This window comes from Tachyglossus aculeatus, chromosome 25 (assembly GCF_015852505.1).
Source record: "Tachyglossus aculeatus isolate mTacAcu1 chromosome 25, mTacAcu1.pri, whole genome shotgun sequence".
NCBI classification, from domain to species: domain Eukaryota; kingdom Metazoa; phylum Chordata; class Mammalia; order Monotremata; family Tachyglossidae; genus Tachyglossus; species Tachyglossus aculeatus.
Window position 1 is genome coordinate 4,263,722 of NC_052090.1, and position 14,774 is coordinate 4,278,495.

At 45.9% G+C, this 14,774-nt stretch overlaps 1 protein-coding gene across 2 annotated transcripts in view; it reads left to right on the forward strand.

The window, feature by feature from the left end:
- MIB1 (MIB E3 ubiquitin protein ligase 1) overlaps nucleotides 1-14,774 on the forward strand; it is a 119,446-nt gene that overhangs the window by 40,890 nt on the left and 63,782 nt on the right. For both annotated transcript variants that reach the window (XM_038766575.1, XM_038766576.1), the window contains 3 exons: nucleotides 2,168-2,301; nucleotides 8,967-9,074; nucleotides 13,259-13,456. In XM_038766575.1, the coding sequence (XP_038622503.1) occupies nucleotides 2,168-2,301; nucleotides 8,967-9,074; nucleotides 13,259-13,456 (440 nt within the window). The remainder of the gene's footprint in view (nucleotides 1-2,167; nucleotides 2,302-8,966; nucleotides 9,075-13,258; nucleotides 13,457-14,774) is intronic.

Sequence of the window (14,774 nt, forward strand, 5' to 3'; positions counted from 1 at the left end):
AGTCCGAGAATGTCTGTGGTTGAATCTTCCCATGTCCAGGAAGCTCCCTGACCAGCCGGGGCTGGGTGGGTTGGCCATCTTCCCCTGAAGCGTTCGGGGCTCTTCGTTCGGCCGCTCCAAACCTCCTCTCCCCCCAAGTGACTTTCAGATCAGTTGACCCGTGTTAAGTGGCAGATTTTGCCGGAGGTGGTGGAAAGAATTGTTGTGCTCTCCCTGCTTTGGCTGGGCTGGGACGGAAAGCACAGAGCCGTCAGGGTTTGCCAAAAAAAAAAAAAAAAAAGCAGCAGTTGCAGAAGTTATTTGGCCAGGCATGAGGCAACCTTAAACATGGGGCAGTGGCATTGATTGAATCCAGATTTCAGCCTAATTTAGAAGTCTCTTAAAAGACCATGTGATACTGTAGTCAACATTTGCAATCACTTAAAGAGCTGCTCTGGAGGAGCTAGTTGGGGAAGAGAGGCAGGGAATGCGTCTACCAACTCTGTTTTATTATCCTCTCCCAAGTGTGTAGTATAGTACTCTGCACACAGAAAGTGCCCTTTAAATACCAGTGATTGATTGGTGGAATATTCCCATGGCCACGAGTTTGAAATTTTTAAAGTTGGACCCACTGTTCTTCTGAAGATCTTCAAGTCTTTAGAAGCCCTTGCTTTCTGTTTTAGACTCAAAAGAAAATGTGTCTATTTTTCTCATTCCCATTTCTAAGTGACTTATTTATATTAATGTTCGCCTCCCCCTGTAGACTGTAGCTTGTTGGAGGCAGAGAATGTGTCTGTTAATTCTGTTGTACTCTCCCAAGCACAGTACTATGCACATAGTAAGTGCTCAATAAATACCATTGGTTGACTGAGTAGATCCTTAGTATTTGAGCCATAAATGCTAATTCTGGGAAGGTGTTTCTCATGCAGATTTATATTGTGTTTTCTGAAAGCAGATTCCTCATCCATGTGAATCAGAAGACACTTGAAAAAGTGCTCTCTATGAGTTTTGACAGCTTCTGATGGTGATAGTTATGCATTTTGTTAAAGGCCCTTGGAAGCACCGTCTAGTAGGAGGAGGAAAGGCAACCCAGTGCTCTTTGCTATCAGGACTCTGGGGTCTTCAGAGTGGTGACTTTCCCCTTGTCTTTCTTCACACCATATTTTTATTTTGTTTATTAGGTATTTGTCCTGGTTTTAATACTTTACTGTTTCATTGCTCCCAATGTGTCTGTCTCCAGTCCCCCCATCCCCAAAACACACACACACACACCACACCACATCACACCACCCCCAAAAATATTCATAGATTGTGTGCTCTTTGCTTTTGAAGCAACAGGGTCTGTGTCTAATTCACGCCTGTGTACTCTTCCCCAGTGTTTAGTACAGTGCTCTGCGCACAGCACTTTCTGTGCTAGCAGTGTAGCCTAATAGAGCTTGGGGTTCAGTCAGAAGGACCGGGGTTCTAATCCCAGCCCTGCCACTTGTCTGGTGTGTGGCCTTGGGCAAGTCACTTCACTTCTCGGTGCCTCGGTTATCTCATCTGTAAAATGAGGAATAAGACCGTGGGTCCTGGGTGGGCCATGGACTGTGTCTAACCAGATTACTTCGTATCTACCCCAGCGCTTAGGACAGTGCCTGACGCATAAAAAGCGCTTAACAAATGCCATTAAAAATAATATTATTACTGCTACTGCAATACCACTGTGACCAGGGAGAAGGCCTGTTTTATTGGCGTCAAGCAGGCCACAGCCCCTTGGACAAATGTTAAGATATTGGAAAGGCTCTGAGCTGTTTCTTCTAAGGACAGCTGGAGTGATGAGGCACCTAGGGTTAGCTCCTCCCAAGAGTATTTTGCTGCTGCTTTTTCTTGTGCTTTTTTTTTTCAATTTTTCAGCTGAATTTTCACATTGATATTTTTTCCCTGAGTCTGTCTCTTATCCCCTTTTTCTTTTATCCTGGAAGCCCAACATGAGCCAGCAACCATATTTCCTTCGAAGTCCTTGTGCCTGTCCCCCGAACTCACAACAGAGCTTTGGGCAAAGTTAAGCAAATCCATCAGAAATAATAATAAAATGTAGCAGTAGTGAGCGTCACTAGAATGATAGGGCTAAGGATCATTACATTGTTGGTTTTCATTACGAATTTTACGTGAACTCTGCCTCAGCAGCTTCACTTTCTGCTTTCAGAGAGACTGTCCCAACTGTTGAAGAAGCTGTTTGAAACCCAAGAATCAGGGGACCTCAATGAAGAACTCGTCAAAGCTGCTGCCAATGGCGATGTCGCTAAAGTCGAAGACTTGCTGAAGAGACCCGATGTGGACGTATGCATCTTTATTTTATCACTTTCTTTTAATTTATGAAAGTAGCCAATGCCTTGTGGGAACGTTTTCATATGGTTTGCCTACTTTTCCCAGTCACTGGGGATTTCTGGGCGGCATTTGTAGTCTCTTCCAGTGATGGAAAGTTACATCCATCCGTGAGTCCTTTAGTATTCTTTCCTTTTCCTCCTTGCAGTTTTCTTGGTAGCTTGCAAAGGGATCTGTTTGGAGGATTCGAAAGGACCCTCGCTCAGTCCAAGAGAATGGCTGTGACTAGTCATCTAAGAATCCTCTCCTCTTTGTCGTGTTTTTATGCCCTTGAATTTTGAAACCAAAAAGTGGACAAGACTCTCTGCTTTCCCAGTTGATACTAATCCCATCTGAAGATCATGTTCATGGGTACGGGCACGGTGCCATTGACGTCTCCGAGAGATGCTGTTCCAGGATTACAAACTGTGTCCCTTCTCTCATTCCAACTGTCTCACAATGCTTGAGGGCGGGGCGTAGGGGGGACTGAGCGAGAGAGCGTGAAAGGTTCAGTACAGACCGTCATCGCTCTTGCAAAAACACCTCACAGGTGCCCAACTGCATTATCATGGACCAAAGAATGCAAGGGCTCTGGTCTCAGTTAAACTCACCATTGGCAAAATCCTCTTCAAGCTGAAGAACAATTGTACAACTATGGTCACTGTTGCAAAGGGATGTGCCCACAGAACCACTCGGGTTTTGTTCACTGCTTAGAGTTTAATCTCCTGTCAATCAATCAATCCACTTATTAGTGAGCACTTAACTGTGTGCAGAGGAGTATACTGAGTGTTTGGGAGAGCCCAGTACAACAGACAGACATGATCCCTGCCCACAACGAGCATACAGTCTAGAGAGACTGTATGTTATTCCTTTTGAATAAGCCTGTAATCATAGCTAGGTTATCCCCAAACCTTCCTGATCTCATCCTAATGTTTCTTTCAACCAGTCTAGGTGAGGAAAATTGAAATTTCCTGTTACTATTGGGTGCTCTCTTTTCATAACTGCCCCAATTTTATCTATTTTTACCCACTTTCTTCAACTGCCAGGCGATCTATAAAATAGTAATCATGATCTTAATTGTGGTATTTAAGAGCTTATTGGGTGCCAAGCGCTGTACTAAGCTCTTGGGTAGATAAAAGATAATCAGGTTGGACACAGTCTCAGTCCCACATGTGGCTCACAGTCTAAGTGGGAGGGAGCAAGATATTTAATCTCCATTTTCCAGATGTGGAAACTGAGGAACCGAGAAGTGAAGCGACTTGTTCAAGGTGCTCTAACTCCCAGCTCTGTGCTCTATCCACTAGGCCATTCTGCTTCTCAGTCTTATTTGTTTTAGTTTGGAATTACATGATAACAATTTTACTGGCTCAAGGGGCCATGTTTTCGTATGTGGCCAGTGACTTCCGTGTAGGTGCCAACTTTTGATTCATTCGTTCAGGCGGCGGTATGCTGGGAGGAAGAAAAAGGTGGGCATGGGAGGGCGAAGGTTAGAGAGACCGAGTCAGGACCTGCTTTAAGACCAGGTAGAGAGTGAGTAACGATCTGTCCTCTCACACAATCATATGTTGCATTGGAAATTCAGAATTTAATATTCTGTCTAGAAGAACTCTTTAACCACCACTGTCCTCCTAGTTTTTAGTTTTTTTTTCAGTGTAGAGAACAGAGATGAAATTATACCCATTACTGGCCAAATCGCTTTCATTTAACAGTGGAAAAACACTCACCAACTCTCATTTTGAGTGTGGGGTGAAGAGGGGGCAGGGATTTTAGAGGGGATGAGGACTGGGAGGGGACAGATCTATTGTACTGTACTTTTGCAAGCTCTTAGTACAGCGCTCTGCGCACAGTAAGTACTCAATAAACAAATTAGTTGGCTGATTGACAGCCTTCAAAGAACTACTCGGTCAGAGTCACCACTTTGGGTCTTTTCAGCTCTGACTGGAAATTCTGAGGTCTTGTCAGACCTGGGGTGAGGTAAACCTGGGAATCCAGCCCAGAAAAGTAGAGAGGATCCCTAGCGTGTGACATACCACATGATGGGAAGTTAGCTTGGGGAGGTAAAGCCTGGTGATGATGTTTGTGGATGTGGAGAGCTGTTATTGCACACCAGGATAGTGCCAGACGGACAGTGGAAAAGAAGCAGCATGGCCTAGTGGAAAGAGCACGGGTCTAGGGGGTTAGAGGACCTGGATTCTAATCCTGCCTCTGCCACTTGTCTTCCATGTGACCTGAGGCAAGTTACCTCCCTCCTTTTTGCTTGTTATCCGTAAAATGGGGATCAAGACTGTAAGCCCTGAGTGGGACAGGATTTGCTTCTACCTTCCCCAGTGTTTAAGTTCAATGTCTGGCAAATAGTAAGTGCTGTAAGCTTGTTGTGGGCAGGGAACCTGTCTCTAGCCCTTAGTACAGTGCTCTGCTCACAGTGAGTGCTCAGTCAATACCATTGATTGATTCATAAATACCATAAAAAGAAAAAAAAAACCAAAAGGGCCTAAGGATAAAAGAGGTCTGTGGTGGGCAAAAAAGAAATGTTCAGAGATAACAAGCAGGGCTTCCTTAAAAAACAAAACAAAACATGGTGGGACTCTAAAAGGTGCTTCCTAAAAGTGGGAAGTCAGCTTCAGGTAAAATTAGATGGCTGTTATTGGCTGGGTCTTTGCTCTTCCTCTTGCTAAGTGTAAATCATTTCTGTCTGCCCATCTCTCCTTTTAGATTATAAACTACCCAAGGACAGGGACTAGACTTTCACTGTACTCTGCCAACTCCTTAGTACACGTAAAAAGGTGCTCTCTAAATGCTATTGATTGATTTAGGTGGGGCTCAATATGACTATTACACTGGCTTTTCATATGTCTTTAATTTTATTGGGCTAGAATGAGAGCCTGTGAACCGTTTTACATCCAGATTAGAACTGAAACTGAAGACAGAGAAGGAGAGGGAGAGAGACACACTGGTGAAGGCAAAGAATGGAAATAAATTGTGGTAAAAAAAATTCTAGTTAAGAACTGAAGAAATTTTAGCTAAGAACAGAAGACAGTAATTTTTTTTCTAAATAAAGAAGGTGGGCATGGGTTAGGAATCATTGCAGTTCTAATATGGATGCAATCGTGGGGAGGATCGGTGGGGAGAGGACGGCGGATCCATCTAATGGGCTGGGGCACCTGTCCACAATTCTCCCCCATTGCTCTTTGGAATTCTTACCCAAACCTGTGGGTTTTGGGAGCTGTGGAGAGGGATCGGGGATCTGCCAGTTGTCAACTGTGTGACTTTGGGCTAGTCACTTCATTTCTCTGTGCCTCAGTTACCTCATCTGTAAAATGAGGATTGATTGTGAGCCCCCCGTGGGACAACCTTGTAACCTCCCCAGCGCTTAGAACAGTGCTTTGCACATAGTAAGCACTTAATAAATGCCGTCATTATTATTATTATTATCTGGGAACTACAAAGAGGCCTCTTTTGCCTGTTCCTAAGGAATCAAGACTCTAGTAGATAAAATATTGATATTAATCAGTTTACTATCAGATGAATGCTCTGAGGAGTGTAAGAAACTAAAGAAACAACTACCTCATGGGAATATGAGTTTTGTGACAGTGATGAGAATAAGAAGAATAGCATCTGTTGCAGAGTCCATGTTCCAGCACTAAGAGAAATTAGATGACTCGAAGAACTGCCGACGGGTTGTTGCCGAATATACCATCTCTGGAGAGGCCTTCCTTCTTAAAAATGGCAGTCATTAGAGTTGAGCCTTTCAAATCCACTCAGACTCATAAGCAACATTCTGGTGCCATATCTGTGAATTATAGCTCTAATTCTATTTATTCTGACGATTTTGACACCTGTCTACATGTCTCGTTTTGTTGTCTGCCTCCCCCTTCTAGACTGTGAGCCCGTTGTTGGGTAGGGACCGTCTCTATATGTTGCCTACTTGGACTTCCCAAGCGCTTAGTACAGTGCTGGGCACACAGTAAGCGCTCAATAAATACGGTTGAATGAGTGAATATCTGCCCCTGAAACCAATCCACTTCATCACCACTGTTAGCCTATGTGCCACCTCAGTATCAGGCCCCGGCAAAGAAATGTGAGATTCCTTGGCACTTACTGAAGTCTCATTATTCTCTTCCTGGCAAGATCCTAGCAAGAGTCCTTCTGGCGTGACCAGTGAAGAATATCGTTCCCTGCTCACTCATGGAATATATGGCCTCCGACCACATATTGTGATACAGCGGACTAGATCTTTGCTGCTAGTTAGATTCAAGATAAGTAGAGGGGGCTACATTGAGAGCTTGGAGGTTCAGAATTTAATATTATGTCTAGAAGAACTCTTTAACTACCACTGTCCACCTAGTTTTTAGTTTTTTTCAGCGTAGGGTGGAACAGAATGGAGATTCAAGGAAAGTAGAGGGGGCTACATTGAGAGCTTGGAAGTTCAGAATTCAATATTATGTCTAGAAGAACTCTTTAACTACCACTGTCCTCCTAGTTTTTAGTTTTTTTCAGCATAGGGTGGAACAGAATGGAGATGAAATTCTACCCATTACTGGCTAAATCGCTTTCATTTAACAGCGGAAAAACGCTCACCAACTCTCATTTTGAGTGTGGGGTGAAGAGGGGGCAGGGGATTTAGAGGGATGAGGATAGACCTTTCAGAAACATCTGGCACCATCAGCAATAGGTCAGTACTCTGGAACTCGCTTAGTGCATTTGGTGTCTTTTGGGAGCCATCAAGATTTCGAGACTTCTTCCCAACATTATGACTGGTCGTGCCAGGGCTGGACACGGGCAGTTTGATCCGTTCTTCATCACCAGTAGGATAAAGAGACTGAGCCCCGTGTGGGACGGGGACTGTGTCCGATCCCATTTGCTTGTACTCGCCCCAGCGTTTAGAACAGTGCCTGGCATAAAGTAAGTGCTTAACAAATGTGATTATCATTATGAAGAAGGGTCCTATTCAATTCATTTCTCCACAGTCATGCTGGAAGGTGCAGCAGAGCATTGGGATGTGGTATTCAGAATGCCCTTCCAAACTTCTGGGAAAGTCTGCAATTCATCCAGTTACAGGCTTCATCCAACAGTCATTCAAGAGGTGTTTTTTTTTTTGTTTAAATAGGGTTTATGCACTTATTGTGTTCCACTGTTCTATGCTCTTGGGCGGTTACAAGATAATCAGGTCGGATCTAGTCCCTGTCGCATGAAGGGCTCACAGTCTTAATCTACATTTTACTCTGGGGCCCAGAGAAGTTAAGTAACTTGCCCAAGGTCACACAGCAGATGTTTTGGAGCAGGGATTAGAATCCAGATCCCATGACTTTCCAGACCTGTGTTCTTTTCCCTAGGCCATACCGCTTCTCTTTATGCGTGTAGATGATTTTTCCCAAGGGGCACACATCCAAGGTAATCAATCAGTGGTATTTTTTGTGCTCTAACTGACTGCAGAGCACTCTACAAAGAGCATGGGGGAGAGTACAGTACAACAGAATTGCTAGACATGTTCCTTACCCACATGAGCTTACGGTCTGGCGAGGTAAAGTGGTTTGTCAGCCAGACAGAGGCTGATGAAAACTGAAATAATGCCTCAGCCTACACCGTAGCAACTGTACGCACGACTGGTGACCTTCCTTGGTGACGCAGAGGTAAATACTGCCGCAGAATTCAGTATCTAGGGCACATCCAGGCCCATGGTGTACAAGAAAGAGGGAAAACTTAATCCGGAAAGTCAGCTTTTCCTATGGGAGGCTGAGAGGTCAGAGTGCGATAGGAACATTGTTATTCTGAGGAGCAACGTGGCCTAGTGGAAAGAGCACAGGCTTGGCAGTTAGGGGACCAGTGTCAGTCGGGTTGAACACGGTCCCCGTCCCATGTGGGGCTCACAGTCTTTATCCCCATTTTACAGAAGAGGTAACTGAGGCACAGAGAAGTGAAGTGACTAGCCAGGGTCACACAGCAGACAGGGCAGGGATTAGAACCCAGGTCCTTCTGATTCTTTTAGACTGTGAGCCCACTCTTTTAGACTGTGAGCCCAGTGTTGGGTAGGGACTGTCTCTATATGTTGCTACCTTGTACTTCCCAAGCGCTTAGTACAGTGCTGTGCACACAGTAAGCGCTCAATAAATACGATTGATTGATTGATTCCCAGGCCCGTGCTGTCTCCACGAGACCGCACTGCTTCTCTTTGTCTCCAAACAGGTGATTCAGCAAAGAGTCCGTTGGTGATTATCCTTTATAAATAAGAGACCCTAAGTTCCTTGTGCGAAGGGATCGCATCTTACTAACTCTATTATATTGGACTTTCCCGAGTGCTTAGTTTAGTGCTCTGCGCACACACAGTAAGCGCTCAGTAAATACCACTTGAGTAGAACCTCACTGTAGCCGCAAATGGAAATTTGTCTCTTGCCATACCTTTTTTCAAATGGCTTAACAAGGAGCAAAATTGCCTAAGAAGCCTTTCTCCTTTACCATTCCTTTGGGTATATCTTTGTCCTCCCCCGTGTTGCCGGTGAGTAGTTGATTGGCCCCGAGGGTTCAGCCAAAGCGGGGGGGAAAAAAGGAAATCGGTGAGTCGAATGATCAGGCTCTGACTAACCGAGAGTTGGCGGCACGTTGGAGCTTTAGGATTTGCTAACATAGTCTTATTTTATTTCTAGGTGAACGGACAGTGCGCTGGCCATACGGCTATGCAGGCCGCGAGCCAGAATGGACACGTTGACATCTTGAAGTTACTCCTGAAGCAGAACGTGGATGTGGAGGCAGAGGTAAATCATTGCGGATTCCTCCAGGCCCAGTGACACATTTCCAGGCATTGCATTGCCATCTCCGATGACGCCGTCTTCACTTGCCCGATTTTGTAGCCGACAGATTGAGCCTGCCCATTTCTTTCCTTTGTCTTTGAAGTGGCTGCCCAGCGCAGACTCAACCCCCTTCGGGCAATGCTATTAATTCAGGGTAGGGAGTAGCTTCCCTACCCCACCCTCGTGAGCCACAAAAGGGCAGATGGAGTCAAGGTGGCTGCTCCATTCTCTAGCCTCTGCCAGAATTCATTCATTCCTTGTCGTATTTATTGAGTGCTTACTGCTCATTTGTCCAGTCGTATTTGTTGAGCGCTTACTGTGTGCAGAGCACTGTACTAAGCGCTTGGAAAGAACAAGTAGAGAAGCAGCTTGTGGAAAGAGCTTGGGCTTTGGAGTCCGAGGTCATGGGTTCAAACCCTGGCTCCGCCAATTGTCAGCTGGGTGACTTTGGGTAAGTCACTTCACTTCTCTGTGCCTCAGCTCCCTCATCTGAAAATGGGGATGAAGACTGTGAGCCCCCCATGGGACAACCTGATCACCTTGTAACCTTCCCAGCGCTTAGAACAGTGCTTTGCACGTAGTAAGCACTTAATAAATGCTATTATTATTATTATTATTATTACAAGTCAGCGACAAATAGAGACAAACTAGAAACAGCCACAGTGCCAGTCTCCAAGTCCTACCTTGCTAAAGGCTTCCAGCCGAAAGCTTCCCACGCGAACCAAGCCTGGAGCGATGGCCGAGGAGGAGGAAGAGGAGTTAATAATAATAATAATAATAATAATGATGGCATTTATTAAGCACTTACTATGTGTAAAGCACTGTTTTAAGCGCTGGGAAGGTTACAAGGTGATCAGGTTGTCCCACGGGGGGCTCACAATCTGCGTCCCCATTTTCCAGATGAGGTAACTGAGGCACAGAGAAGTTAAGTGACTTGCTCAAAGTCACACAGCCGACAATTGGCTCCCCAACGGCAGGCACAGTGCTTCACCCCTCTGGCACCTACCCACCCCGCTTCCCTAGTCATCCGGGGATTAGTGTGTTTGTTGAGGCATTCACCCCCGCTTTTTTAAAACTTGGGTTCATTCTTTGTTTACCGTATTCTAAATTTTGTTTCATGTAGCTCTTCTGCCCAAAAAGGTTTCAGACCCCTGTTCTACATCAGTCAACCAATCAATGGTATTTATTGAGCATGTTTTGTGTGCAGAGCACCAAACTAAGTGTTTGGAAGAGAACTATTTTTTTTTAAGGTATTTGTTAAGTGCTTAGTATGTGCAGGCACTGTATTAAGCGCTGGGGTAGAAACAAGGTTGGACACAGTCCATGTCCCACATGAGAAGCAGCGTGGCTCAGTGGAAAGAGCCCGGGCTTTGGAGTCAGAGGTCATGGGTTCAAATCCCGGCTCCACCAATTGTCAGCTGTATGACTTTGGGCAAGTCACTTCTCTGTGCCTCAGTGACCTCATCTGTAAAATGGGGATGAAGACTGTGAGCCCCCCATGGGGCAACCTGATCACCTTGTAACCTTCTCAGTGCTTAGAACAGTGCTTTGCACATAGTAAGCGCTTAATAAATGCCATTATTATTATTATTATTAGGGGGATCATAGTCTTAATCCCCATTTTACAGATGAGGTAACCGAGGCACAGAGAAGCTAAGTCCCCGATGTCACAGGGAAGACACAGCCGAGCCGGGATTACAACCCAGGACCTCTGACCCCGAGGCCCGTGCTCTGTCCTCTAGGCCGGGCTGCGTCCCAGTAGAACAGAATATGGTGGACAATATGCTGCCCACAAAAAGCTTATTGTTTAGAGGAGGAGACCGATATTAAGATAAATAAATAAATTATACATACGCACAGAAGTGCAGCGGGGGTGAGGGTGGGATGAATACCAACTGCTCAAAGGATACAGATTCAAGCTCGATAGAGGGAGTCATGGAAAGAGGGCTTAATTGGGGAAGGCGTCTTAGAGGAGGTGTAACCTTAATCCATCTGTGCATCAGATATTTATGCGGATGCATAGATGCAGCGTTGCCTAGTGGAAAGAGCATGGGCCTGGGTTCTAATCCTGGCTCTGCCACCTGTCTGGGGGTGACCTTGGGCAAAGCACTTAACTTCTGCGCCTCGGTTTCCTTATCTGCCAAAGGGGATTCAGTAGCCGTGCTCTCTCCTACTTAGGTTGTGAGGAGAGTGCTGTGGTGTTTAAGGCAGGAAATGAGTGCTTGGATCAGCACGGATGGAGAGGGAGGGGCGGATTCTGGCGATATTGCCAAGGTAGAAATTGGAGGATTTCGTGACGGATTGAATGTGTGGGTTGAATGAGAGAAATGAGTTGAGAATAATGCCAAGGTTACGGGCTGTGAGATAGGATCAATAAATCGTATTTATTGAGCGTTTACTGTGTGCAGAGCACTGTACCAAGCGCTTGAGAATTGTGTTGTCTAAGGTGGTAGGAAAGTCAGGGAATGCATTTCCAAGGGAGCTAATGGAAGTTTTAACAAAAGGACAGACAGCTGTTTTTCTAACGCGTTTTAAACTGTAAGCACAACTCCTCACTATTGGCTTCAATCAATCAATCGTATTGAGCGCTTACTGTGTGCAGAGCACTGTACTAAGCGCTTGGGAAGTACAAGTTGAACAAGCTTCAAACTCTCCATCACCTTGCCCCCTCCTACCTCACCTTCTTTCTCTCCTACATCCCAGCCCTTACACTTGGCTCCTCTGCCACTAACCTCCTCACTGTGCCTCGTTCTCGCTTGTCCCGCCGTCGACCTCTGGCCTAGAATGCCCTCCCTCCTCACATCTGGCAAACTAGCGCACATCCCCCCTTCAAAGCCCTGCTGAAATCTCACCTCCTCCAGGAGGCCTTCCCAGACTGATCCCCCCTTTTCCTCTGTTCCTCCTCCCCTCCCCATCACCCCATCTCCCTCCTTCTGCTGTACCCCCTTCTCCGCCCCACAGCACTTGTGTGTATATGTACGTATTTATTATTCTGTTGATTCTATTCATGATGTGTATATCTCTAATTCTATTTACATTGATGCCATTGCTGCCTGTCTACTTGTTTCGTTTTGTTGTCTGTTTCCCCTCTTCTAGACTGTGAGCCTGTTGTTGGGTAGGGATTGTCTCTATTTGTTGCCAAATTGTACTCTCCAGGCACTTAGTCCAGTGCTCCGCACACAGTAAGCACTTAATAAATACGATTGAATGAATGAATGAATAATCTCATTGTGTGTCTATTATAGTCTCTCCCCCTTCCAGACTGTGAGCCCGTTGTTGGGTAGGGATTGTCTCTATTTGTTGCCGAATTGTACTCTCCAAACACTTAGTACAGTACTCTGTGCGTAGTAAGCACTCAATAAATATGATTGAGGTGGTTGAATATAGACTGGCGTGGAAACAATGAAATAGACGTCTCCCTTTCTTTCCGGTCTTTGGTCGAGGACGACCAGGCCAGCTTGCCTGACAGGCCCACCCTCCTCACGTCTGTCTTCTTGCCCCTCTGTGTCCTGCCTTACCCCTAAAAAAATCAGGAAACCAGGATCCCTGCCCCAGCTTCTTCTTCGCTCCAGACAATACAGTTTCATCATGGAAAGGCAGCAACTGATCGCGGACATGGAACCGTGATGGTTCCTCATTGAGTCTTTCCAGCAGCAGTATCTTTGAACGTGAATCGCTCGACGGATGTACTGGGAAGCCTTAGCTGGTCAGGCTGTCGGCAAATTCTCCTCTCGGATTTCGCACTCACTTGGCTCAGCAGTGGCCTCAAATTTTTTTTTTTTTCCTTTGAAATTTCCAATTTGGATTTCATAAACTGTGTCATGATTCTTTATGCCATCATCCGCATTACTCTGAATTCACGGTGTTGGCACCCCAGAGACCTTGTTGCTAGGGTTAACCCAGTTTATCCTCTTTCAGTAGGCTCTCGTTAGATTGTATATGTGGATTGGAATACCTGCCGTCCGCTTCGGCGTCACTCTGGACATATCCACCCCCTGCTCTGTCCCCTCCGAATGATTTAAAGTTGGCCAGTTTCTTGGCCAGTTTTCGATACTTCCAATTTTAAAAATCTGTGACCTTTTAGAAGCCCTTGGGATTTCTCTGCCTTAATGCAATAGACTCATTCCGATCTAAATGTTCATTTCTAGGATAAAGATGGAGACAGAGCCGTCCATCACGCGGCTTTTGGTGACGAAGGTGCTGTGATCGAGGTGCTTCATAGAGGGAGCGCAGATTTGAATGCCCGTAACAAACGCAGGCAGACCCCGCTTCACATCGCCGTCAATAAAGGCCACCTGCAAGTTGTGAAGACTCTGTTGGATTTTGGCTGCCACCCCAGTCTCCAGGTAAGAGCATTTCAACTACCTTTTCCTCCGTTGTTTCTGTAATTCCTGGAAAATCATCTTTTTGCATTCTAACGATAATCAGTCGGCCCCGACCTTCTGGAAGGTACTAGCGTTGTACAACTAAGAGCTGGGCGGAAAGCAGCGGAAGATACCCAGGAGGAGAGGAGAGTTCCTTCTCCTATAATAATAATAATGATGGCATTTATTAAGCGCTTACTATGTGCAAAGCACTGTCCTAAGCGCTGGGGAGGCTGCAAGGTGATCAGGTTGTCCCACGGGGGGCTTACAGTCTTAATCCCCATTTTACAGATGAGGCCCAGTGAAGTGACTTGCCCAAAGTCACACAGCTGACAGTTGGCGGAGGGAGGATTTGAACTCATGACCTCAGACTTCAAAGCCCGTGCTCTTTCCACTGAGCCATGCTGCTTCCCTGGGGGAGCCGCGTTACTAATAGCTGTGGATAAATAAAAGGCTCGTTCTTACTAAAAATCATCCGTTTATAGGAACATTCACCAGCCTTGCCCTCACTCATCAGTATTAGAGCCATGAGGCATCTGATTGCAGTGCTCATCAGAAACCCGAATGAATGAATGTGCTTAAGGGTTTGTGCTTTGGCTTGTTTTTTTCAACTGTAAAATTTTTATTTTCCCCTAGCCTAAATTCTTCTGTGGTGTGGTCTTATATATTTCAGGCCTTGGCCCCTTGTCACCTTAAATAATGGTGAAAGGCCTCTCATCTCAGTAGCTAATGATTGAGGCGTAATTGTGGTCCAGTGAAAAGTCTAGTGGGGTGATTATTCCAGGTGGCTGCCCTTGTACGGTCTGTTTGCTTGCCCAAATCTTGCCCCGTCAGGTCTACTGTAATAGCTCCAGTCAGCTGCCTAAGCGTGTTCACTGTGGGTTTAGATGAGATCGTTAAAGGAAAAGTAAATTTGATTTGACTGCTGTGCAAGTTGTTAGAAAAATCAGAAATAGTCGAAGGTACGGAGGGAACCGGTCCAGGGCCTCCTGGCCTTGTAGAGGGGCCTGGGACAGTTGTCCCTAATTCTCTGGGAGCCCTTTTCTTCCAGCATTCCTGATGGTCCTGTTTTCCATGGAAGGGGCAGTGGATAGAGAAAACAGTGGCCAGGGGATGGGAAAGGCCCAGGTCAGCAATGCAGGTCTTTAGAACCACCACTCAAAAACAGGGGTGACCCCAGAAGACCCAGCACCCCCTGAGAAATAGACATTTGGGTGCCTTCAAGGCGCCAGAGAGACAGGCGCCCTCAGGCCGGGGTCTGAAGAGGATTCTTTAAATAATGCTTATTAGTGAATAATGG